General features: G+C 47.7%; 3 protein-coding genes and 1 long non-coding RNA gene across 9 annotated transcripts; 2 read left to right on the top strand and 2 right to left on the bottom strand.

Annotated features, from left to right (window-relative positions):
- Positions 1 to 67: 67 nt before the first annotated feature.
- Positions 68 to 9496, bottom strand: Ctdnep1 (CTD nuclear envelope phosphatase 1). Of its 2 annotated transcripts, XM_087570454.1 has the most exons (9): positions 8687 to 9496; positions 7942 to 8037; positions 6084 to 6150; positions 5874 to 5992; positions 5627 to 5698; positions 1972 to 2088; positions 1761 to 1872; positions 1091 to 1175; positions 68 to 697 (listed from the first exon to the last, which is right to left on the bottom strand). In XM_087570454.1, the coding sequence occupies exons 1-9, from the start codon at positions 8786 to 8788 to the stop codon at positions 637 to 639; spliced, it is 831 nt and encodes a 276-aa protein (XP_087426580.1). In that variant the 5' UTR covers positions 8789 to 9496; the 3' UTR covers positions 68 to 636. The 2 variants fall into 2 exon arrangements, with proteins under 2 accessions (XP_087426580.1, NP_001093964.1); NM_001100494.1 differs by lacking the exon at positions 7942 to 8037 and having other exon boundaries at positions 8687 to 8992.
- LOC148002937 (uncharacterized) lies at positions 3536 to 8710 on the top strand. The gene is made up of 5 exons (XR_015631760.1): positions 3536 to 4324; positions 4761 to 5429; positions 5598 to 5718; positions 6857 to 6996; positions 8529 to 8710. It is a non-coding gene; the product is annotated as an uncharacterized LOC148002937 (long non-coding RNA).
- On the top strand, positions 9013 to 21323 carry Elp5 (elongator acetyltransferase complex subunit 5). 5 transcript variants are annotated; one of them, NM_001001718.2, is made up of 9 exons: positions 9013 to 9065; positions 9705 to 10060; positions 10211 to 10271; positions 10361 to 10441; positions 15077 to 15297; positions 18166 to 18347; positions 19790 to 19885; positions 20306 to 20406; positions 20990 to 21323. In NM_001001718.2, exons 2-9 carry the CDS (start codon positions 10015 to 10017, stop codon positions 21102 to 21104), a joined length of 903 nt encoding a protein of 300 aa, NP_001001718.2. In that variant the 5' UTR covers positions 9013 to 9065; positions 9705 to 10014; the 3' UTR covers positions 21105 to 21323. The 5 variants fall into 5 exon arrangements, with proteins under 5 accessions (NP_001001718.2, XP_087426575.1, XP_087426578.1 ...); XM_087570449.1 differs by lacking the exon at positions 9013 to 9065 and having other exon boundaries at positions 10011 to 10060; positions 15077 to 15303; XM_087570452.1 differs by lacking the exons at positions 9013 to 9065; positions 15077 to 15297 and having other exon boundaries at positions 10011 to 10060.
- A 351-nt stretch (positions 21324 to 21674) lies between these two features.
- On the bottom strand, positions 21675 to 23914 carry Cldn7 (claudin 7). Its single transcript, NM_031702.2, is given in 4 exon segments — positions 21675 to 22017; positions 22145 to 22229; positions 22341 to 22505; positions 23293 to 23914. Coding segments are annotated over 4 exon segments (636 nt in total). The 5' UTR covers positions 23516 to 23914; the 3' UTR covers positions 21675 to 21854.

Below are 23914 nucleotides of genomic sequence, written 5' to 3'. Positions count from 1 at the left end.
TGCTTCAGAGGCAGAGCAAATGTAACAAAGTTCCCTCCAAAAACATCAGAGAAGGATCTAGGGCAGCTTTGGTTTCAAAGTTATAATGCATGGTTTAAAAGAGGAAGGAAGAAAGGAGCTGATTACAGGTATTGGGGGGTTGGGGAAAGAAAAAAAATGAGGAAAAGTAAGGAAGGGACAAGACTGAGGAAGATCCAGTGGCCCGAAATCCCAGTCCCCACCCACAGCCCAGCCCTTGGAGCAGGAGTGAAGAATTAGATCAGTTTTGTATAAGAGTTTTTAAAAAATCAAATCACAACAAAGTTGAATTGGCTTCTTTTGAGCCTCTGGGATATGTCTGTCACTCTGGCCAGTCCTGCCTCTTCACCAGACGGTTTCGGTTCCCCTAGGCCTTCGCCTGTCCCAGTCTGGCATTTCCACGGAGTGTGAACACAAAGAGTGAGGCTGCTTCACAGTCTGGCCCATGTGTCCATCCTGACTCCGTAAGCGGAGTGTAGGGCTCCCAGGGCAGAGAGGGGCGGGAGGAGCAGACTCTGCCCAGGCAGTCCTCACACTGGACAGGGCTACAGACGGCCGTCCGAAGAGTTCTCCCTCCCTTTCCCCTCCACCCCAACTCAGGTGGAGGGGGAGCAGCTGTCACCAGAGCCTATGTTGGTGAAGGTTTCGGCTCAGCACCGATCGGACATCAGCAGTGAACCTGGAATGACAGGAACTTGCGTTGGTGGACTACCTTACAGTTGACAACACTAACACAACGGAGTCTCACTGGACAAGACACAACTCAATAACACTTTCACACAGTGAAACTGGACAGAAGCCAAAAGGGTACGAGTAATGAGTAGGAAGACCTGGCCCACACACTTAAGTTCTGAATGCCTTTTCCCCCCCAATTCTTTTAGATTTCCCACACCTCTTTTCCTTGGCAATCCAAATCCTGCCAGTTTTGGTAGTGTACTCCTGTAATCACAGCACTGGAGAAGCGAAAACAAGGTCCAAGAAGCAAGTTCCAAGCCAGCATAGGCTACATAAAAAGAATTTGTCTCCAAAAAAAAAAGAACAAAACCTATAGTCTACAGGCCACCTCCCTTACCTGAGGGCGTCCAACATTGGGAGAAGGTTGAGAAGGGCTGTGTCACTGGGGTCACTGAACCAGGATTTGATGGGGATGGCATTGTCTAGGGTAGGTAAAATTAAAATTGAGAAAATGCAAAAAATTCAGAAGAGCCTATGAGACTTTCCTCAATATTATTACTTATAAGTCCCCATTTTTCACCCACCAAAAGTCAATCACCTAAAATCTTCTTTTTCCTTAAATGTCAAAGTGAATTAATAGACTTCCCAACAGCTTGAGGTTAGAGTTCTGGTCAAACTACACCTGTGCCTCACTCGAAGTGAATTTAATAAAGAAGTCCCATTTATAGTCTTATATCCCATATAAGAGTGGATACCTCATTTAAAACAGAAACACAACTTACATTCAGATCTGTAATACAGTAGGGAATCCAAACTCTGAACTAGGACCCAACTCTTCTGCCTCCTAGCTTCCTGCATTCACCCTCTCAAGGAGTTAGAGGTATAGCTGAATAGTATAATGCTTGCCTAGGATTTAGTGTGAGGTCCTGGGTTCCACTCCCAGAACCACTAAGACAGAGTCAGGTCAGGCCAGCCTGGGTTATATAAGAAGACCTTGTCTCAGAAATAAAACCTAACTAAAATGTCCTTAGAAGCATGTCTTGGGCCTGACAGACCTTTTCCCATACCTGGGTGGCTCCTGTAAGCCCCAGGGGAGTTGTCCAGGATCACGATGCTGGAAAGGTCACTGTGGACCACAGAGAGGTCTTTGATGTAGCTGCCCAACTCCAAAGTGCAGTGCTGAAAATGCAGAGGACTAGTTAGCACACCCACCCCTCAGCCCCACTCACACCTCCCACCCTCGTAACCTGCCACTCAAACCTGACTCTGGCTCCTTACCTGTCTGTAGTATCTCCTCTTAAGAATGCTTCTGCTATTGTCCAGTTTATCTGCCACAGCAGAGCCATAAATTTCCATGCTTGCTGTAAACACCACAAGCTCATACCACTGGCTTACCTGAAGGAGGTTGGAGGGGAATACAGTGTCATACAAACTAACTAACATTTAGACATAATGGTTCTTTTTCAGTCTTCAAGTAACACCAAATGGCTGTGAAAACTCAAGGTATTTGAACTCCCTGCCAAGCTTCCACGCCCAATGTCTGAGGCAACCAAGACCCTTAAGATTCAAAGGTACAGGGTTGGGGATTTAGCTCAGTGGTAGAACGCTTGCCTAGGAAGCGCAAGGCCCTGGGTTCGGTCCCCAGCTCCGGGGGGGGGGGGGGGGGGGGGGGAGATTCAGAGGTACAAATGTAAAAGTGCAGGATGCCTGTGAAAGAACAGAATGTATCACTGTAACCCCAGCTACTGAAAGCCGTTCCCTTGCCTGTCCTCCCCAGCCTCTCCTTTACTGAACTGTCCTTATTCACGGTCCTGGTTTGCCTTTCTGTTGTTATAACTAAACACTGACCAAAACCAACTTGAGCAAAGAATTTATCGCATTTATCGCATTTATAATGCTCAGGTCACATTCCATCACTAAGGGAAGTCAGGAAATCAAAGCAGGAAGCCACAGCAGGCACCGTGGAGGTAGAAACTAGTAGATCACAGAGGAATGCTGCTCACTGGCTTGCTTTCTTACACAACTCAGGACAGCCCACCCAGAGATAGCACTGCCTTCAGTGGATTAAGCAATTTTCGTGTCATCCACCTCTCCAACAAGGACATAGCATTTACTAGGCTCTCAGCCTCTCAGGTGTACAACTCGTTACTCATTTAACATAAATGAATAAATTCTTTTAATACATATTCATCTTATCAATTTTGCTCCTATAGAAAATCCTACTACAAATTGGCAGCAGAAAATGGGATCTTGCTGTGACAGACTGGACGAGGTTGATTTGAGAGAGGATTGTGGAAGCATTTGAAACTTTTGAGCTGAAGAAAGCACTGAATGCTTATTGCAGTGAGCTGTTCTGGGAGAGCTTAGAAGATAATGCTGAGAACTATGCAGACAACAGAGGCTTGGCTTGTAAAGTTTCAGAGGGAAACCAAGACTACCAGAACAGTTAGCGTAATATTTTGGGTTAAGATTTTGTGGACAGGGTTGGGGATTTAGCTCAGTGGTAGAGCGCTTGCCTAGCAAGCACAAGGCCCTGGGTTCGGTCCCCAGCTCTGGAAAAAAAAAAAAAAAGAAAGAAAAAAGAAAAAAGAAAAAAAGACTTTGTAGACATAGCACCCACATCAGGCACCATGTAACTGCCTGCACCCCTGGTTCTGTGTGTTCCATTGACAGGCCTCTATGGACATCGGGCATGCACATGGTACACAGACATTCATGCAGGCACTCACACACACGTATAAAACTTAAAAAACAAAATACCAAAAACAACTCTTTAAGAAAAAAAAAAATCTATGGCCCAAAGCCAAGCATGAGGAAGTACACCTTTATTCTCAGCACTAGAGAGGCAGAGGCAGGTAGATCTCTTGTTGAGTTGGGGGCCAGCCTGACCTCCATAGTGAGTTCCAGGACAGTCAGGACTACATGGAGAGATCCTGTCTCAAACAACAACATAACAAGTCTGTGGAAGAGAAACCTGTGCTTTAATGGATGCTGCTTAGCTAAGGCTGAAGAATCGCTTGTAAGAGACCAGCATCAACTGAGGTGAAATCTTTTTTTTTTGGGGGGGGGGGTTCTTTTTTTCGGAGCTGGGGACCGAACCCAGGGCCTTGCGCTTCCTAGGCAAGCGCTCTACCACTGAGCTAAATCCCCAACCCCGTGAAATCTTCTAAAACCTATTTCCTCAGGGTTGGCACACAGAAGTTATGGTCTATAGGGGCTGAGGCTACATCTAAGGTGACAGCCAATGGTATGTATCTCAGAGCCCCACATGGCACTACTTGTTTAGAGGTATGACAGACCCAGAATTAAAGGAGAAAAGTTGAAGCCTGGCACTATGAAAGGCCAGGAGAGTCCACTGATGAAGGTACAGACTCAATTACAGTGGAAAGCCCAGGACTGAAAGAGTAGGAAGAAAAGCTAAGGCTTCTTAGTGAAAAGGTTAGAGTTCCTGGGGAGAAGCTAGGAGGCAAATGGTAAACGTGCCAGCAGCCAGGATCACTGGATGACCATGGACGATGATGGCAGATGTGGAGCACAGCTGGCCTGTGCCTGAGACAAGCTGTTTGTGCTACGAATGGCAGAACTGGAGAAGCGATGCTACCCAAGCTCTTCGGAGCCCAGGAGACCATAGGTGGGTCCCAGATGTCAGACACTGAGCTGTGGGATTTGGTTTGCAGTACCAGATGTTAGTTTTGCTATGATTTGATTGTACCCTGGATCTTTCCTCTTGAATTAAGACTGAATATTTTAAAGAGGCTTTAAACTTTTTTTTTTTTTTTTGCAAGACAGAGTTTCTCTGTGTAGTCCTGGCTGTCCTGGGACTTACTCTGTGGCCTAGGCTGGCCTAGAACTCAGAGATTCAGAGATCTTCTTCCCAAGTCCAGAATTAAGGCATGCAGCACCACCTCCCAGCTTGAATTTTTTGAAGACTGTGGGACTTTTAAAGTTTTACTTTATATTACTAAGTGAACATGAGATTTAGGGAATAAAGGTATAGTTTTTAAGATTTATTTGTATGTCCCTGCATAAAGTTATGACTTCTCACTTTTATTTTTGATTTTTTTAAGTTTATGTGGATGTGGGAGTGTACATGAGTACAAGTACCCATGGAGATCAAAGGCCTTGGAGCTGGAGTTACAAGTACTCAGGGGCTACCTGCTACGGGTGCTTATACACAGCATCAGACCGTCTGAATGAGCAACAAGTATTATCCACCTCGGAGCCATCCCTTCCACCCAAGATTATGGTTTTTAAAGTGACATGTTAATTTCCTAAGTAACAAAGGATGGATTGTAATGTTTAGTTTTAATGTCAATTTGCCACAAGTTAGAACACCAATAGGGAGCTCAACAGAAGAACCATCCTCACCGCCTTAACTGAGGCGGGAAGACCCGCCTCGAGCATTGGTGGATCCTTCGACCGCAGCCCAGGTAGGAAGGCACAATAGAAGGACTGTTTGCCTCTTCCTCATCTGACCTTCCCTCCTGCCTCTGTGCTGAGGCGCCACGCTGCAGCAGCTGCTCCCTCCACTGAGGTCACGCCCAGCATTCCCAGGTGCCTATCATTATCTAAGGACCCACAGCACTTCAGAAACCTTCCAGCTTTTCAGCACCAGCTTCATAGGCTGAGCAACTACCACATTGTCACCCTCTCCAACCTGAGGCAAACACTGTAGGCTGCTCCCACTGCTGAGCAACCCAGCTTGAGGATTCTCAAACAGGTTCTCAGCTTCTCAGGTATGAAACCACTTGTTATTATTTTAATGTAAGCTAAAAATATATCAATATATTCATATTCTAATGGTTCTGTTCCTCTAGAGAAAGAACCCCAACTACTACTCCAACTTCTCACCCTCTCCTCTAGACACGTAAGCACCTAGAACTCTACAACCGTTCTTTTAACAGGGAGCTCCAGTTGGCTCATGCACACTCACCACTTCTAAGAAGAAATCCACATGGGGTCTCTTATGTACAAAAAACCGGACAGGATGTTTGTCTATTACCACCTGCAGAGAACGGGGAAAAGGTAAGGGAACTAAGCACCACCACACCGGCCCTGCCCCGTGCCCACCACCTGCTTTTCTCCTTCTGGCTGACCCTGGTGCCAGGCCTTGCCAAGCCCTGACACCAAGCCTGGGAAGACACAGTGAGAGACACAAACATTCCACAATCTCCACACACCTTCAGGATGAAATCAGGAGGTGTTCCAGGCCTCACTGTAGGCCTCAGGACCCCATCGTGGTGAGAATGAATAAGGGTTTCATCCAGATCCAGCACCAGGATCTTCCTCTTCACCTGGGCTGAACCACAATGGGAAGGAATAACACCAAGTGACCTCCAGCCCAAAGCCCTGCTTCACCTTCTAGTAGCTGTCCTATCTGACATACTCACCTAGTCGATTCCGGGACAAAGGAGATAAGGGAAGGATATCATATCGAACAGTTTGATACTGAATTACCTAAGAACAGTGGGAGATGAGAATTAGAATCCCTTAAATCTTCCTAATTACAATAACAGCAAATACTGAACATTTATCATATGCTAGGCACTGTATATATGATTAGAACCTCATACATAATCCTAACAGGGATACAGGGAAAGTTCAACAGTAGGACACTTATCCAATAGACAATTAGGTTCAATCTCGGTTCGATTCCCAGCACCATGAAAACAAAATCCTAGTAATATTGTCATTACCCTTGTATCAAGAACAATGAAATAGGCAACAAGGATTAAATGCCTCCATGCTTAGGATTGCACAGCTAGATTTAGCCCCTTAGTTAAAATGAATCCTCCATAAGAACAAGAATTCCTCTCAGTCATGCCTAATCTTGCAGTGTCTCAAAGACTGTAGCAAGGATAATGACTTAAGAGCAGAGTATCTCTTAATGTGATATTATCCTGCTACACTGAACAAGGAGACACACAGTACCACCCCCCTTCACCTCAAGAGTTCTTCACTGGTGACTCTTGTCATCTTTCAATGGGAAGCAAGAGTCTCAGACTCTTAGTGGGCAGAGAAGGAATGAGGAAAGGAAGTCCTTGGATCATTGAGGGGAACAGTAGCTGAGGGAATCCAGGGGTGTCAGGTCAGTTAAGTTCCTCTGGCTAGAGGCCACTAGGACTATTTTAACCAGCCACCTGTCCGCTTCTGTTTCTACTAGCCAAGTCACAAGCTGTAGTGAATCTCTGAAGAGCCCTTTATCCTGGTGCCCAGGGGAATGTAGAAAACATGAAAACATTCTACTTGACAAGCTCACAGGATGTACAGAAGGCCAGGAGAAGCAAGGACTGTTACAGAAAGGTGGGAAAGGGAACAGCACCACCTTGAGCTTCCCAGCTCTGCTTCCCCAAGGCTTCTCTAAAGCTAATTCCTAATCCCCAGAGCTCCTATGCGGAGCTTGGCAATTCCTTCCCCTGCTCTGTTCTAACATACAAATGTTCTCCAGTCCACTCCTAGGCCCTAAGCCACACATCCCCTGCTTGGAAACCAGAAGGCCCACTCTTCTTTAATCCCAAGGCATCTGCCCTTCTCTTCTCCCTGAGCTTGTGATGAGAGCTGACACAGCTCGGGTGTCTTGCCCTGCTATCTCGGGTTGCACATGCTGGGCATGTAGGGAATGCTCCAAGTTTCTGCCAGAGAGGGCGTGGGGAAGAAACCAGACTGGAAGGGAAGAAGGAAAGGGAGGACAAAAGGCTGTGGGGTCAGTGATTTACAGAAGAGAGCAGTTTAGGAAGTTAACTAGTCTTCCAATAGCTGGGCTAAAGATGCAGAGATGAGCACTACTATACTCAAAAAAAAAAAAAAAAAAAAGAGCTGTGAGAAGAGGTAGGATTCTCTCAGGGCAAGGTCAGAAAGAAAGGATGAGAAGTCAATGCACGAAGGAAACCAGAGGAGTTAGGCCCACACCAGGTCAGCCTCACACACCCTGAATAGATCCTATCTTATCTAAGGAGACTAGGTGTGCTTATGACCACCACCCAGAATAATCCTAACCCTAAAGCAGGAAGTGGAAGAAATAAACAGACCAGAATGAACTAGAGAATGAACTCAAGTCCAAGTCATTCAGTCAAGTCTTCTACCAGTACACCAAAGTCCTTCTGGGAATTCTCTTGACCTAGGCTGCCAAAGCCTACACCCAGCTCACTCATTTCCCTCAGAATCTGACTTCAGGAGATTTCCTCCAGAGGTGAAGAAGTGATGAGGGCATATTCACTAAGAAGCGATGGTAGCTTAAGTAATTTTTACCTTGGAGAAAAGCTTGAGGGAGAGAACCCAGAGATGCTTGGGTTCATCCAAACAGTCTCTACACTCCAGGTATCCCTTCATAATTGCTAGAGTCTCCTGGAGAAACATGTCCACCTTCAGATGCAAGCTCTCCAGCTAACAGCCAGGTCTTCTAATGAGACACCCAACTTTAATGTGCTCCCTCTTAACAACTAAAGACACCTACTGTAAAAGCATCGGTTTTCTTGTCCCAAGGTCTTAACAAGCCCATATGCACATGCTAGAGATTTCCAGAGCCATTCTGGAAGAGTTCCTTCACACCCAAGGCTTTTCTCCCAAGTTCCCATCCCTGCTACATATGCCCTCCTACCCACCCACACCAGTGACAAAGAAGTCTGACTCTTTCAACAGGAGGGTCTTTCCAAAGCCCATATCAACAGTTCTGGCTACCAGCAAACAGGTGTTCCCCGCCTCTTCTTTCTTTAGCAACAAACTCTAGCTTTCTTAAAGAAAGCACCATTCTAGCCCCCCAAGAACTGCCAAATTCTACCCCAGGCAGATTAAAAAAAAAAATCAAGCCCACTAAAAATTGTGGTTCTTTTATTAAGGTCTAAATCCTGCTTAAAGGTGTCCTACTTCTCCAACGAGTAAAGCTCTGGCTAAGGCTCCCCTCCTAGGCCTAAAACAGAGGCCCAACACTATCCCAAAATTTCGTGAGCACCGTGGACAGAGGACCCCACCACTGCCAGCACCCACGCAAACTCACCGTGCGGATCTGCCTCCGCAAAAGGTAAATAAAGAAGCTCCAGAGCTTGGCGGCGAAGGCCACGAACGTGCGCAGCCCCAGCAGACACTGCGTCCGCATCATCCCGATGACCCCGGCACCGCCGGCCCCGGGGCCCCCGCGGCCCAGCTCCGCCAGCCCCCCGGGGGCAGCCCCCCGCCGCAGGGAGGGGGAACGGGGGCCCCGAGCGGCAGGAGAGGCTGCAGAGATGAGCACGGAGTGGGTGGCTCAGAAAGCCACCCCCAGCAAAGGGAAAGCCCAGCGGAACCGGGAACTGGGGGACTGGCGTGGGCAGCCCGCGGGGGCCCACATGAGCGGGAAGTGGCACCGACGACTTCGCGTGGGCTGCAGGCCGAAACAGGTCGGGCTAGGACAGGGTCCTCTGAGACCAGGAGGGAAGGGGATGGAGAATTGGGGGAGGGGGCAGTGGGGGAGGGGGCTAGGGAGAAGGGAGGGAGGGAGATGGGAGGGGAAGGGGGAAGCGAAGGGTGGCCCTCTGCGCAGGCGCGCTAGGGGTCTGCCCCGGGAAGGGGGCGGGCGGGGGCGGCGGCGCGCGATGGGCTGCCGCGACTCTTGGGGCCCCTGAGCGCAGGAGCTGGGAAGGAAGGGGAGGGGGAGCCAAAAGGCGCGGAGCGCTGGGCCGGAGTGGCCTCCCCCTCCCCGAGGTCAGGATCTCTTAGCCGCTGAGGAGCGGGGCTGCAGCCTCTGCAGCTGGGCTTCCCACTCTGACAGGCGCCATTTTACCGCCCAAAGGGCTCCCTCCTCCTCTCTTCCCTCCTCCTCTTCCCCTCTGACATTACTTCCGGTAGTGACGTGTATTCACTTCCCCGGGATTGATGTTTCCCTCAACTCATTCTGAAGAGGGAGGGTAGAGTTAAGGAAAGCAGTGCTCTGACCAAGGATGCAGCGTTACGCACGCGCACAAGGTTACTGCGGGGCGGGACCTGGGGAGAAGCCCGGAACGATGTGGGCGTGGCTGAGTTACGTCATTTATTCCCAGGTTCGGACCTTCTTGGGGATTGGATCTCGTGCGACCTCTATCCTTGTCCCCATCCCACTGATAACTGTTCCAACGGCCTTTCTCGCCCCAGTCATGGTGCAAGAACAGATTAAGGATGTCGTCTCTAGGACTGTGTACAGAGGCTCAGGAGCGGCCCCTCCGAGTAAGCCTTCTGAGAATACTGAACATAAAAAAAGAAGAAAACAGGGTCTGCGTTCCGGACTTTGCGGTCCTTTAAGGTTGGACGCAATCCTCAATGCCCCGCCTCCTTAGTGGTGACGACATCAGAAGGCGTCCTGAGGCGTCAGAGATGCTGGACTCGTTGTTGGCCACCGGTGGTTTGGTGCTTCTTCGAGGTGAGGGATAAAGGCATGCGGTGGTAGCCTTGGGCTTGGCTGAAGGAGCGGGAGCCTAGAAGATCCTCCGGGGATACCCGGCTAGGGGTGGGAGCCGTGGTCGGAGACCCGAGGGCTCAGTATATCTCACCCATATTTGGCTCTCCACAGATTCCGTGGAGTGGGAGGGGCGTGGTCTCCTGAAGGCTCTTATCAAGAAATCTGCACTTCGGTGAGTTAGCCCACAGCTTCTCCTGGTCCTTCCCGGGAAAGGAGCCGGTACCCCCACTCTTCAACATATCTCCTTCATCTCTGCCTTAGTGGGGAGCAAGTCCACGTTCTGGGCTGTGAGGTGAGTGAAGAAGAGTTTCGCGAAGGTCTCGGCTCTGATGTCAACAGCCGGTAAGAATACATTCGGTTTCATTCGGACTACAGTTGCTAAGAGCTTCTCTTCAACAGACAGCACAGAATCTCGTATTGTGGAGAAACTGGGATCGTACGATTTGGGACAGTAAAAATTAAAAGACTAGGGAAGTGTCTTTTAGAGACTTTGGCCGACTAGATTGGAGAAAGGACACACCAGTGATGGAAAGGGACATGAGGCTGTTATAAGGCTCAAGACCATAGATGCTAGAATCGAATTGAAAATGCAGGTCAGGATAAAGGAATATACTAATTCCAAAGGGTAATAGGCTAAATTAACCTTTTGGCAGAACTTTTTAAGACTTTTTTTTTTTTTTTGGTTCTTTTTTTTCGGAGCTGGGGACCAAACCCAGGGCCTTGCGATTCCTAGGCAAGCGCTCTACCACTGAGCTAAATCCCCAACCCCAAGACTTATTTTTTTTTAAGTGATTGTGTTACTTAATTTTTTTATTTATTATATATAAGTACACAGTAACTGTCTTCAGACACCAGAAAAGGGTATCAGATCTCATTACAGATGGTTGTGAGCCACCATGTGGTTGCTGGGATTTGAACTCAGGACCTCTGGAAGAGCAGTCAGTGCTCTTAAACCGCAGAGCCATCTCCGGCCCTTAAGACTTCTTTAATTAAAAAAAAAAAAAAAAAAAATGAGGGTTGGGGATTTAGCTCAGCGGTAGAGCGCTTGCCTAGCGAGCGCAAGGCCCTGGGTTCGGTCCCCAGCTCCGGAAAAAAAAAAAAAAATGACATAAGGGTCACTGCAGTAGTACACACTTTTAATCCTTGCACTCAAGGCAGATAAAGGCACATCTCTTGTATTTGAAGCCAGCCTGGTCTACATAGTAGAGTTCCACACCAGTCGGGAAGCTATGTAGTGAGACGCTGTCTCTAAACGAATAATAAATATAAAACAAATAAATCGGGCTGGAGAGATGGCTCAACAGTTAAGAGCACTGCTGCTCTTCTAAAGATCAGAAGTTCAATTCCCAGCAACCACATGGTGGTTCACAACCATCTGGAATAGAATCTGATGCTCTCTTCCAGTGTGTCTAAAGACAGCTACAGTGTACTTACATACATAAAATAAATGAATTAAAAAAAAAAAAAGCAAATCTTATTCCTTAAAAAACACAAGTAACCACAGTTACTTAAATGATTGTTTTCTTAAGGTTTTTCCACAATTATATGTTAAAAAGACAAAATTACTTTAAAAGGTTTTGTATTTATTTTATTTTATGTGTATAAGTGTTTTACGTATGTTTGTGGACCATGGGCATGCCTTGGTACTTGCAGAAATCAGAAAAGTGCTCTTCCAGAGGTCCTGAGTTCAATTTCTAGCAACCACATGGTGGCTCACAACCATCTGTAATGGGATCTGATTCCCTCTTCTGGTGTTTCTCAGGACAGCTACAGTGTACTCATATACATAAAATAAATGCTTTTTAAAAATGACAAACGTCAGGCTGGAGAGATGGCTCAGCGGTTAAGAGCACCCGACTGCTCTTCCAGAGGTCATGAGTTCAATTCCCAGCAACCACATGGTGGCTCACAACCATCTGTAAAGAGATCCGATGCCCTCTTCTGGTGTATCTGAAGACAGCTACAGTGTACTTATATATAATAAATAAATAAATCTTTTAAAAAAAAAAAATGACAAACGTCTAAAGTGCTGAAGTGGGTGGAATCTAATTCAAACACTGAAGTAAAGCGACAGGCGCAGTATGAAGGCAGTAATCCAAGCCTTCATCTCCCCCCCCCCCCCCCCCAGGGCTGGGGACCGAACCCAGGACCTTGTGCTTCCTAGGTAAGCGCTCTACCACTGAGCCAAATCCCCAACCCCCAAGCCTTCATCTTATTTTCATTATGTGTAGAATCAAGTGAAGTTAGTGTGTTTAGCAAAAATGATCTTTAGATCTCTAAGTAGGCTTTTTTGTTTTTGTTTTTCAAGACAGGCTTTCTCTGTGTAGTTCTCAATGTATTGGAACTACTTTTATAGGCCAAGCTAGACTCAAACACAGAGGTCTGTCTGCTTGTTTCCTGAGTGCTGGGATTAAAGACATGTACCACAATACCTAGCAAGCCCTAGGGTCAATCCCCACTATCCAGATGGTCCTGGTAGCACATGCCTTTATACTAGCACTTGAGAGACAGAGGCAGGTCAGTCTCTTATGAATTCAAGGCTAGCCTGGTCTTCATAGTAAGTTACAAGCCAGCCAAGGCAACCTAGCGAGATCCTGTCTCAGAAGATAAAATAATAGGGGATGGAAAGATGGTTCAGTGATTAAGAGCACTGGTGATTCTTCCAGAGGACCTGGGTTCAATTCCCAGTACTCACCTGGCAGCTGACTATCTGTAACTCTAGATCCAGAAGATCTGACACCCACACACAGATATGAATGCACTCAAAACCACCAATGCACATTACGTAAATTTTCTTTAAAAAAATATTAAAAATTAATATTAAAAATTAATCATAGGGGGTTGGGGATTTAGCTCAGTGGTAGAGCGTTTGCCTAGCAGATGCAAGGCCCTGGGTTCGGTCCCCAGCTCTGAAAAAAAGAAAAGAAAAAAAAAATGAATCATAGGGGCTAGAGAGATGGCTCAGCAGTCAAGAGTGCCTACTGTCCTTGCAGGGGACTCGGTTTGGTTGTCAGAACCTACACAGGATACCTGTATTTCCAGTTCAAGGGTATCTAACATCCTCTTCTGGCTTCCTTGGGCACTTGTGCTCACACACACTCATATACATATGATTAAAAGTGAGGTAAAATCCTTGTTAAACTTGTTTTAGAGACTAGATGCATGTCTCAGTTGGTAATGAAGTGCCTTCTTTGCCTGCTCAGAGTCCTGAATCTAATCTCTAGCACTGCTATGATTCCAGCACTTAGGAAGTGTAGACAGGCAGGTCAAAAATTCAGGGTCATCCTTGACCACATAACAATTTTGACCGTATCTCCTAAAATTATTAATAATAGTAATTAGAGGAGAAGGTAGTTTTTTAGGAACATCAGATTATCTGAAGCTGGGGTTTCAGGTAGCTGGGAACTGAGGCAGTGAGGAGTGATGACAGGTTGGGCAATCCAAAGGAAAGACCCTAGAAGTCAAAAGATAGGCAGTGTACTTACTGACCTAGGAGCTGGTAGTATAGACGACTGCCTTTGAGTTGTTGAGAATGCTGCTTAATTCAGTGCTAGAGTCTGGGCTTGCATCAGCACTCACTGCTGCGCTGATGCACTCCTCCTCAAGGCAAAGGAAGCAACAAAGTAACGAAGGACAGGCTGGAGAGGTCAGAGCGATAAAGGGCACCTGACTGCAGAAGACTCACAGAGCACAATAGAAGTTTAGGTGTTGGGCCAAAGACGGTTGGGAGAGAGCGAGTCACACCATACCTTTGAGAAACACTAGTCCATTGATTACCTTGTAGAGACTGTAACAGAACAAGGCAGCCTGGATGTGGAGACTAGTTGAGAAGGTTGCTGCAGTACCCATGTTCACTCACTAGGTGTATCTATACTGAGGATCAAAAACCTGGAGCTGCGCTAGGACACTGGGGACAGAAGAGTAGATGAGGCAACCTTGCTTCCTGCCCTAGTAAATCTTAGAAAGCAGTGGTAAGAAATGATAGAGGCCTTTGCATAGAGGAATCTCTACAGGAGAGGGCTTTTGTTATTCTTGCTTGGGCTTTGGTTCTGAAACAGGGTTCTAGTACATATCCCTGACTGATCTGGAACTTACTCTGTCTACCAGACAGATCTTTAGCTCACAGAGATGTTTGTCTCTGCCTCCTGACTGCTGGGATTACATGTTTGCACCACCATGCCTAGTTTAACAATTTTTTTGGTTTGGTTAGGGGGTAGGGGAGTTGTTGTGTTTCAAAACAGGGTTTCTCTGTGTCTGTAGTCCTGGGTAGCATTCAGTCTGTAGATCAGGCTGGCCTTGAACTTAGAGATCCTCCTGCCTCTTCCTCCCAAGTTCCACTACAGCCTGGCAAGATAGGTACATTGATTGATTGATTGATCAGTTGATTGATTGATCGGTTGACTTTATATATATGAGTACACTGTAGCTGTCTTCAGACATACCAAAAGACGGTATCAGATCCCATTACAGATGGTTGTGAGCCACCATGAGGTTGCTGGGAATTGAACTCAGGACCTCTGGAAAACAGCTCTTAACCGCTGAACCATCTCTCCAGGCCAAGATGTACTTTTTAATAATTGTATGTAAATGGATATGTGCACATGAGTGTAGGTACCTGTGGAATTGAGAAAAGGGCATCAGATCCCCTGAAAGTGGAGTCACAGGGCATTGGGGATTTAGCTCAGTGGTAGAGCACTTGCCTAGCAAGCGCAAGGCCCTGGGTTCGGACCCCAGCTCCGAAAAAAAAAAGAAAGAAAAAAAAAAGAACTTTAAAGGATAGAATTCCCAGTTAGGAGGTCTTAAATAGGGTCTAAAGCCAAGCTTGGTTATGAGACACCAAACTATGTGCTGTCAGCTACTAAATCCTTCCAGTCATTAGCTTTCATTAACATTTAAGATGTTGGCAAACATTGAGAAAGAGTCCAAAAATTAGGAAGAAACTCAAGGTTGTAATGTGTTCCTGTTTTCTCTTTGTAGCCTAGTTTACCATGACCTCTTCAGAGACCCTCTGAACTGGTCACAACCTGGGGAAGCTGCTCCTGAAGGACCTCTAAAAGCCTTGAGATCCATGTGCAGAAGGACAGACCGTGGCTCTGTCACCATCGCCCTTGACTCTCTCAGCTGGCTGCTATGTCACATTCCCTGTGTTACACTCTGTCAAGCCCTACATGCTCTGAGCCAGCGAAATGTAGACCCAGGTGCAGGTGCGGAAGGTTCCCCCTTTGTTCTTTACCCTAGTCCAGCTCCTCCTGCCAAAGAATGTCGTCCTTTCTTTTTCCAACAATAAGCATCAGGGATCTGCAGTGTGACATTCTGCCATGTCCTTTTGGGGACAATTGGGGGTGGAGTGGTAGAGTTGGAGGTTTGTTGTTTTGAGGCTTATGTGTGTATCTAGCTGGGCATAGGTGGATACACTTAACCCCTGCACTTGGGAGGCAGAGACAGTTGCATGGATTTCTGTGAGTTCAAGGCCAACCTAGTAGTCTACAGAGCTAGTTCCAGGACAGCTAGAGGCTACCCAAAGAAACACTATCAAAAAAACAAAAACAATAACAGCAACAGGAGTATGTACACCCATATGTGATGTGTGCAAGTGTGTGTGTACAGGTTCACTCACGTGCCTCTGTGAAGAGAGGCCAGAGAGAGAATTGGTGCCTTCTCTGTCATTCTTTGTCTATTCCTCTGATACAGAGTCTACCCCTGAACCTGGGACTCAAATGTTCTCAGTTAGACTTGAAGCCAGCAAGTCCCCGCTCCTCAGCTACCTCCCATGGAGCTGGGGTACAGCATGTTCCTGGGTGCTGGGCCTATTATATAGGTGCTAGGGTCAAATCTGTCCTTATGACTGTGAAATAAGAACCTTTAAATGTTCGGCCATCTCTCCAGCCCTGGTGGAGTGTTTTGTTTGTTTAATTGTTCTTGGTTTTTTACACAGGGTCTGTTTTCGAGGGTTTTCTGGAATCGAGAACATCTGCCTCCACTGCTAGAGCTCTAGCATACACCTAAATTAAGAGAGCTGTGAGGATTTTGTTTGGATTACATTTTTTTGTGTGATTCTTGTCTGCACATACTTCTGTGCACCGTGCGCTTGCCTGGTGGAGGATGTGCAGGGTCTGGCTGGGCAGAGAGGATGGTCCACCCTGAGCGTCTGATCTGCTTTTGCCTCCTGGCTGAGTACAGGCCTGTACTTCCATGCAGTGTACAGGGCGCTAAGGCTGGAGGCCAGGGGTGATGTGAGCCAGGCAGCTGTGCTCAATAGCTCATTCCTCCTTTAACAAGTATAACAAGTGCATCATCAGGTACAATTTTAAATAATGGAAAAGCAAAGGCTGACCTTTCAGGTCATAAAAAATATAAAAAAGTAAATGGCTGGAAATAAATTCCACACTTACAAAGGTCTAGCTGCGTTCTCAGGATCACACAAACTGGACGAGGCAGGTGTTTACACCTGTAATCCGGAACTTAGGAGGTGGGGGGTTCCTCTACTAAGGAACAACCTAAGAGTACTAAAGAAAATAAATAACTAAAAGTGAAAGGGAGCCATTATAAGATGGTCTGACAGGGGATGTAAGGCAGAGGGATTGTTTTGATATGTGCACTGATCCCTTGAGAAAGGATCTTATCTCAAAGAGCAGGGATCAGCCAGACAAAATGTGGCCAGATAGGAGCCTGGAGCGGCTCTATAGATACAAGAAAATCTTATGGGGGTGGGGGGATGTGGTTGTGAAGGCCTCTAGTCCTTGTACTAGGGAAGCAGATCAGTTCTAGGTCATCTTTAGCTTTACTGTGAGTTCAGAACCATCCTGGACAACATAAGACCCTGTCTCAAAAAAAAGGAAGTGTTGGGAATATGATAGCTTTAGGATAAGCCAGTTGAAATTGTTGTATAGTTTGATCTGAAATGCTGACCTATGGGCTGGAGATGGCTCATTGGTTAAGAGCACTGGTTGCTCTTCCAGAGGTCCTGAATTCAATTCCTAGCAACCACATCATGGCTCACAACCATCAGTAATGGGATCTGATGCCATCTTCTGGTGTCTGAAGACAGCTACAATGTACTCATATAAATAATAAATCTTTTTTTAAAAAAATGCTGGCCTGGGGGTTGGGGATTTAGCTCAGTGGTAGAGCGCTTGCCTAGGAAGCACAAGGCCCTGGGTTCAGTCCCCAGCTCCGAAAAAAAGAACAAAAAAAAAATGCTGGCCTATATAAAAAAATCAAATGTTGAGAGCTGGGGGGAATGGCTCAGTGGTTAAGAGCACGTGCTGCTTTTTCAATGGACTGCAATTTGGTTCCCAACACCTACAACTACCTGCTTCTCCAGTTTTAGGAGATCAAGTACCAACACCTTCTTCTGACCTCTGGATACTCATACACATCAATAAAAATAAACTTGTTTGATTAGACCTGGCTGTGGTGGCTTACACCTTTAATCCTACCAGAGGCAGGCTGATCTTTTATGAGTTCAAGACCAGCCTGGTCAAGTCCAGACCATCTACTGAGACCTTACCTCAAACTTTTTTTTAATTACAAAAGAATTAAAATGTACCAAATTGGGCCAACCAACAAGCTAGCTCAGTGGGTAACGATGCTTACTGCCAAATCTAATGACCTTTATTCAACACCTGGATCCCACATTGTAAAAGAACAGTGTACAAAAGTAAGCTTCTGATCTCCACAAGCATGCCATGGCACATGCACACCATGCATAGTGTGGTAAAGTGGTCAGTGCCATGTATCTTAGGTAGTGCTCCCAAGGAGGGAGGAAGAGGCTGATACACACAGCTTACAGCAGCTCAGTAACTAACAAGGCTACAGAGTTCGGAGACACATGATAAATTGTTGGTGTTGAAGTCGGTGGTCCCCTGATCATATCCATGTTGGATAATTAAGGTGTGGACTAACAGAAGCACAGAGATGTGTGGTGAGATGCTAAGGTTGGTCAAGATAAAAGTCCAGTTACCAGTTATGGTATTCCTTTCTTCCCTTCACTGTTTGCTCCCCGAGGCCTTCAAGAAAATGATGCCTGTTATCTTTCATGTTCTGCATTTATTGTCCCTGTCCAGGTGATAACCCCCTGATAGAGCAGGTGCGGGTCCTGGGCCTCCTGCATGAAGAGCTTCATGGTCCTGGCCCCGTGGGAGCAGTGAGCAGCCTTGCTCACACAGAGGTGACTCTGAGTGGTAAAATGGACCAGACTTCAGCCTCCATCCTCTGTCGAAGGCCCCAACAACGTGCAACTTACCAGGTCAGGAGAGACAACGGAGAAGACTGGAGATTAGGATCAAAGAAAGGCCAGTTTCTTAGTCAGGGTTTCTATTGCTGTATAAAAACACCATGACCAGAAGCAACTTAAGGATGAAGTGGTTTATTCATTTGGCTTACACTTCCACATTGTCATCCCTCATCAAAGGAAGCCAGGATAGGAACTCAAACAGGGCAAGGAACCGGGAGGCAAGGGCTGATGCAGAGGCCATGGAAGAGATCTAGAACTGTGTACTGGCTTCTCTTTTTTAATTTTTTTTAAAGATTTACTTATTTTATGCATATGAATACACTATAGCTATCTTCAAACACACCAGAAGAGGGCATCAGATCCCATTACAGATGGCTGTGAGCCACCATGTGGTTGCTGGGAATTGAATTCACCACCTTTGGAAGAACAGTCAGTGCTCTTTACCACTGAGCCATCTCTCCAGCCCCTACTGGCATCTATCTATCTATCTATCTATCTATCTATCTATCTATCTATCTATCACTAATAAGAAAACACTCCACCACTGGCTCTTACAGAGGCTTGTCCTCATTTAGGTTCCTGCTTTTAGATGACTTCTGTGAATTGACATCAAGCTGCCAGCACAGGCAGCAAGATGGGATGAGCGATAAAAATTGACGTTCCTGGGGCTGGAGAGATGGCTCAGTGGTTAAGAGCACTGACTGCTCTTCCAGAGGTCCTGAGTTCAAATCCCAGCAACCACATGGTGGCTCACGACCATCTGTAATAGGATCGGATGCCCTCTTCTGGTGTGTCTGAGGAGAGGAACAGTGTACTCACATAAAATAAATAAATCTTCAAAAAAGAAAAACTTTGATGTTCCCTTGGGAAGCAGAGGCAGAAGAACCAGGAGTTAAAGTTCCCTAGTAAGCTGAGGAACAGACAGCCTGGGCTGTGTGATCCATGCAGCCACCTCAAAAAACAAACAGGGATGGACAGTTGGTCTAGTTACTTCCGTGGTGTTCTTGTCTTGTGTAGGCAGGGTCTCACTGTGTAGCTTTTTCAGCCTGAAACTTAGATTAAGGCTAGCTTTGAACCCACAGAGATCTGTCTGCCTCTGCCTCCCAAGTGCTGGGGCTAAAGGGGTGTCCACCACACCCAACCTGGGTTTTACTTCTGTGCTTGAAGTCATTATTTCATCCTGTTATTCAGACTGGGCAACAAACCCAAATATGTTAAAATTTAAGTCACCTAAGTAGTTAATGTAAGAACCATAATTTGAACTCAGGGTTGCTCAATTCAAGAGCCCATAAGCCAGACAGACAGGCTGGTGCACACCTTTGACACCATCACTTGAGAGGCCAGCCAGGGCTCCATAGAGAAACCCTGTCTCAGGAAGAAAAGTCTATTAATGTAGCAAATTAAGGAATGTGCCTTACAGCAAATGAATGAGGGGATTTTTTTTCTTCCCTAAGACTTGGTGGTTCTCCATTCTTCCTGACTTCAGCCTGGATCTCCATGAAGGTCTTCCCCTCCATTCTGAGCTACACCGGGATCCTCACACAACCCAGGTATCAAAAATGGCAAGGCCAGGGGCTGAGGATTTAGCTCAGTGGTAGAGCGCTTACCTAGGAAGCGCAAGGCCCTGGGTTCGGTCCCCAGCTCCGAAAAAAAGAACCAAAAAAAAAAAAAAAAAAAAAAATGGCAAGGCCAGAGCAAGGGTGTGAGCTTAGAGTCTGGCAAAAGAAAAAATAAAAACAAGATATTCGCTGGGCAGCTGTACACACACCTTTAGTCCCAGCACTCAGGAGGCAGAGGCAAGGGGATCTCTGAGTTCCAGGACAGCCTGGTCTACAGAGTGAGTTCTAGGACAGCCAGGCCTACACAGAGAAATCCTGCCTCAAAACACGGAAAGGGGGAGGGGGAGTAGAAGTGTTGGGGGTCTGGGACTTGGAAAGTAGATCTGAGCGGTCACAGCATTGTGCCTACAGGTGGATCCTGCCAGTCATTTGACCTTTAACCTTCACTTATCCAAGAAAGAAAGAGAAGCCAAAGACAGCCTCACTCTGCCTTTCCAGTTCAGCTCTGAAAAGTAAGGTTGGGCTTGGATCAGCATCTGTGTCACAGAAAGGTGGGGTGATGACAGGTTATTGATTAACCTCAAGATTTTATAGGGGCTGAAGTCCACCTCCAGAGACAGGTCTAGGGAGTGGTTCCATACCCACCTATACCCAATTCCCACAATGATAGAGGACCTTCCTGTATTTCCCTCCAGTAAAGCCATGGGCCCTGGGTAGCCATGGACTAATAGAGCCAGACCAGATGGGGAGGTGACCCTTTTCTCCAGGCAGCAGTGAAAACCACAATGTATATGAGTGTCTCGAGGGTTTGTTCATAGGAGCTCAGGAGATGCTTCTTACTCTGTACTCAGTATGTGGGTGGGTGTGAAGCAAGACTGAAAAATCCTTGCCTTCAAGCTAAGGACCTGGGATTATTAGAGCAGTTCAGGACAGTCCCTGTCCTGTCCAGGACCTAGTGATACTTCAGCGCTGATCACTCTCAGAACTTAAGGAGCAAAGACCTGGGATGGGTTACCTACGCTAATATCCTTGTACCTAGAAGGAACTGTCCAGATTTGACTTAGCACCCACCCTCACCATTTCTTCCTTCCTCAGACAGCAAGCTCTGCTGCATCCAGTGCCAGGCCAGACCACTGGCCGCATCTTCTACGAGCCAGATGCTTTTGATGATGTGGACCAAGAAGACCCAGATGACGACCTAGATATTTGACAGACATATAGGAGAGGAAGGCTGTGGGCTCAGAACCATCCTGCTGTTAGCAGACTCTGCCTTTGTTGCTTTGTCTGGAGAGGCTGTGTCTTGTGAGCCAAGGAGAAGCATCAAGCTGGGGCAGAAAGGGTGGTGAGAGTGTAGTATATGCCCAGAGAATAAGAAATCCCCTCCTCCCGTGCCCATTTCTAATAAAATATATGTGTGTGTTACTCAAAACCTCTCTTAACTGCTTAAACAAGAGTGGATGTTGGGGATGGTGAGATAGCAACAGGAAAAGGTACTTGCCACATTCCCAGTGACCTGAGTTCAGTCCCTGGAACCCACTGCACAAAGCTATCCTCTGCCCTACACATACCCACCCATATACCATTAGGGCACACGGAATAATAATGGGAAAGAAGTTTAGGGAGAGTAGGTAAAAGCCTAAGACTAAAGCTGAGGCACTAGGCCTAAGAAAGTAGGGGCTGAAGACCTGGAGGCATCACTGAACTACATGTGCTGTAGGTACACTTTAGTTCCAACTTCTGTGCAAGGGTCTGCGTCTGGAGAAAGCCTGAAAAGACCTAATTTCCAAAACTTAATTTTATTACTGTACAAAAGCACACCCTCCCCATGTTTTGTCTTCCTCTCCCACCCACCCCCCTCGGCCCTCCCCCCCCTCCCACAGGGAACTATACATGGTGTTTGGCGGTGGAGTGACCAGGAGGCCTTTGCCTCACACCTTGCCCACAGGCTGGGGTCCCCAGCTCACACGTATTCCTTAGAGGAGTTGGACTTAGGGTAGGAGCGGGGTGCACGGTATGCAGCTTTGCTTTCACTGCCGGGGCAGGAGCAAGAGAGCAGGGCCCCTCCCAGAAGGACCAGAGCAGACCCTGCCCAGCCGATAAAGATGGCAGGACCAAACTCGTACCTGTAGGGAGAGAGGATTGGAGTCAAAATGTGGACTTGATGTAGGGAGAGAGGATTGGAGTCAAAATGTGGACTTGATGTCCTCCAAGTCCCAAGTCCACATATGTGTCTTTAGACTGGATACTTACTTAATATTCATGGGCGTCAAGGGGTTATAAAAGTCTGTGACAATCTGATGACCAATCCAGGAGCATGCTACCAAAGCAGCAAGACCTAGAAAGAGAAAAAAGATTCTGGTGTTGGGTGTCCAGACCAAGATCTTGGCTATGCTCTTCTGGACGAAAGAGTGAGGCTTTGGTCCCACCTTGGACCCCCATGGCTCACCTGCCACGATGAAAATAATGCCTCCAGTCATAGCTATGCGGGCCTTCTTCACTTTGTCATCTCCCCCACAGCGTGTGCATTTCATGCCCATCGTGGCGACAAACATGGCCAAGAAGCCCAACACCAAGGACACAATCATTAAGGCTCGAGTGGCCTGCGTGGCCGCTGCAGAGGAGGAGGAAGAAAGCGGTCATTGCTGGAAATGGCAGGTAGCCTTAGGATGGCGCCAGTCTAAGCGCTGCAGACCGCGCCCACTAACCCCTGGACCGTGGTCCGCCTGTCGAGTTCCGCCGACAGCCTGGGGCCCCTAGTCCAAGGTAGGCCCTGTGCAGACTGTTCCCGCCCCCACCCCGCCACCGAGGCCTTTCCTCTCTCCGCCCCGCCCTGCGCTCCAGAACCCGCCCGGGGCGCCAAGGTTTCGGTGAAACCGCTCCAGGTAGGGGGGAAGGGAGAAAGGGGGCGAAAGGGAAGTGCAGGTGGCGGCTAAGGCCCTCGCTTGGGCCACACCAACCGGCGCGTGTCCTAGCTTTGGCCCTGCTATCGAGGCCACCGGGTTTTGTGGCTTCAGCTAATCGGCCGATAAGATTAGAGGCCACAAGTGCGGTCCCACGTCTAACGAGGGCACGATTCTGCGGCCCTGAGCACCTACGTCCCTCTTCTTCTTTTGTCCGGAAAAAAAAAGCAGGGGAAGAGAAAGACCACTGACTCCCGGGGATTGGGAAGTGTTTCGTCAAGGGCTGCCCCCTTCGACCTGGGCGGAGGGGCGTGGGCCCACGTGGAACAGCCAGATCTCAGGCTCGCTCCCTCTCTTTCCCACCGACTGCGCCCAAGACCTCCACTTCCTCCTCCCTGGCAACCCCGAGCGTCCGGCCCTACGGCCTCGGCCCTGCCCCACCCAACCCCGGCCACCTTGACCCCGAGCACGTCCGTCCCGTCCGTCCCGCGATCTTACCTGGCAGGGCAAGCACCGAGTCGTACATTTTGCAGCTCATCATGCCGGTACTCTGCGTGACGCACTCCATCCAGAGCCCCTTGTACATGGCCTGGGCTGTGATGATGTTGTCGCCTGCATAGGAGCTCATCTGCCACTGTGGGATAGCAGTGCTCGCTATCAGACCCACCCAGCCAAGCATGGCCATTGAAAAGCCCAGTAGTTGCAGGCCCGAGTTAGCCATTTCCTTGTCTCAGAAAAGATGGGACGCGCCGGGAGGGCGACCCTATAGTAAAACAAAAATCTGGGGAGCAGCCACACAAGAAATTTTGTATAGAGATTTAAGTCACCCAGAGGAGAAAAAAAATTTTTTTGACCGGGTAACTAAAAATCTTGTTAACCGAGCCAAACACAAATCGTCCCCTCCGGTGAAGCGACACTCTCACAACTGAGGGAACCGGCTTCGCTCGAAGGACTGGTTCCAGACAAAAGCGGTCCCCGAAGGCCAGGCGGTTCCCTCAGGCGTGCTCTGAGACTTCCCCAAGAAGTGGAGGGGCTGTTAGGGCGTGGCCCCAGAAAGTCTGCGGGCCCTTGGGTCCCGGGCTGCGGTGCGCAGCGAAGGAGCAGGCGGTGAAGTCGGCAG

The sequence above is a fragment of the Rattus norvegicus genome, chromosome 10 (assembly GCF_021556685.1).
Source record: "Rattus norvegicus strain SHRSP/BbbUtx chromosome 10, alternate assembly SHRSP_T2T, whole genome shotgun sequence".
NCBI classification, from domain to species: domain Eukaryota; kingdom Metazoa; phylum Chordata; class Mammalia; order Rodentia; family Muridae; genus Rattus; species Rattus norvegicus.
Note: the sequence above shows the minus strand (reverse complement) of the source record. Positions and strands in the feature narration are given on the sequence as shown.

Bases quoted from the DNA above. Each gene is read 5' to 3' on its own strand.
- Ctdnep1 (XM_087570454.1), bottom strand. From the start codon at position 8,788: ATGATGCGGACGCAGTGTCTGCTGGGGCTGCGCACGTTCGTGGCCTTC. The intron at 2,089-5,626 runs GTGAGTGTGCAT...AACCTCCTTCAG, and splicing joins TGGATTTCTTCTTAGAAGTG to GTAAGCCAGTGGTATGAGCT. The intron at 1,176-1,760 runs GTATGGGAAAAG...TACCTACCCTAG, and splicing joins GGCTTACAGGAGCCACCCAG to ACAATGCCATCCCCATCAAA.
- Elp5 (XM_087570449.1), top strand. From the start codon at position 10,015: ATGCTGGACTCGTTGTTGGCCACCGGTGGTTTGGTGCTTCTTCGAG. The intron at 10,061-10,210 runs GTGAGGGATAAA...GGCTCTCCACAG, and splicing joins TGGTTTGGTGCTTCTTCGAG to ATTCCGTGGAGTGGGAGGGG. The intron at 19,886-20,305 runs GTATCAAAAATG...TTGTGCCTACAG, and splicing joins GGGATCCTCACACAACCCAG to GTGGATCCTGCCAGTCATTT.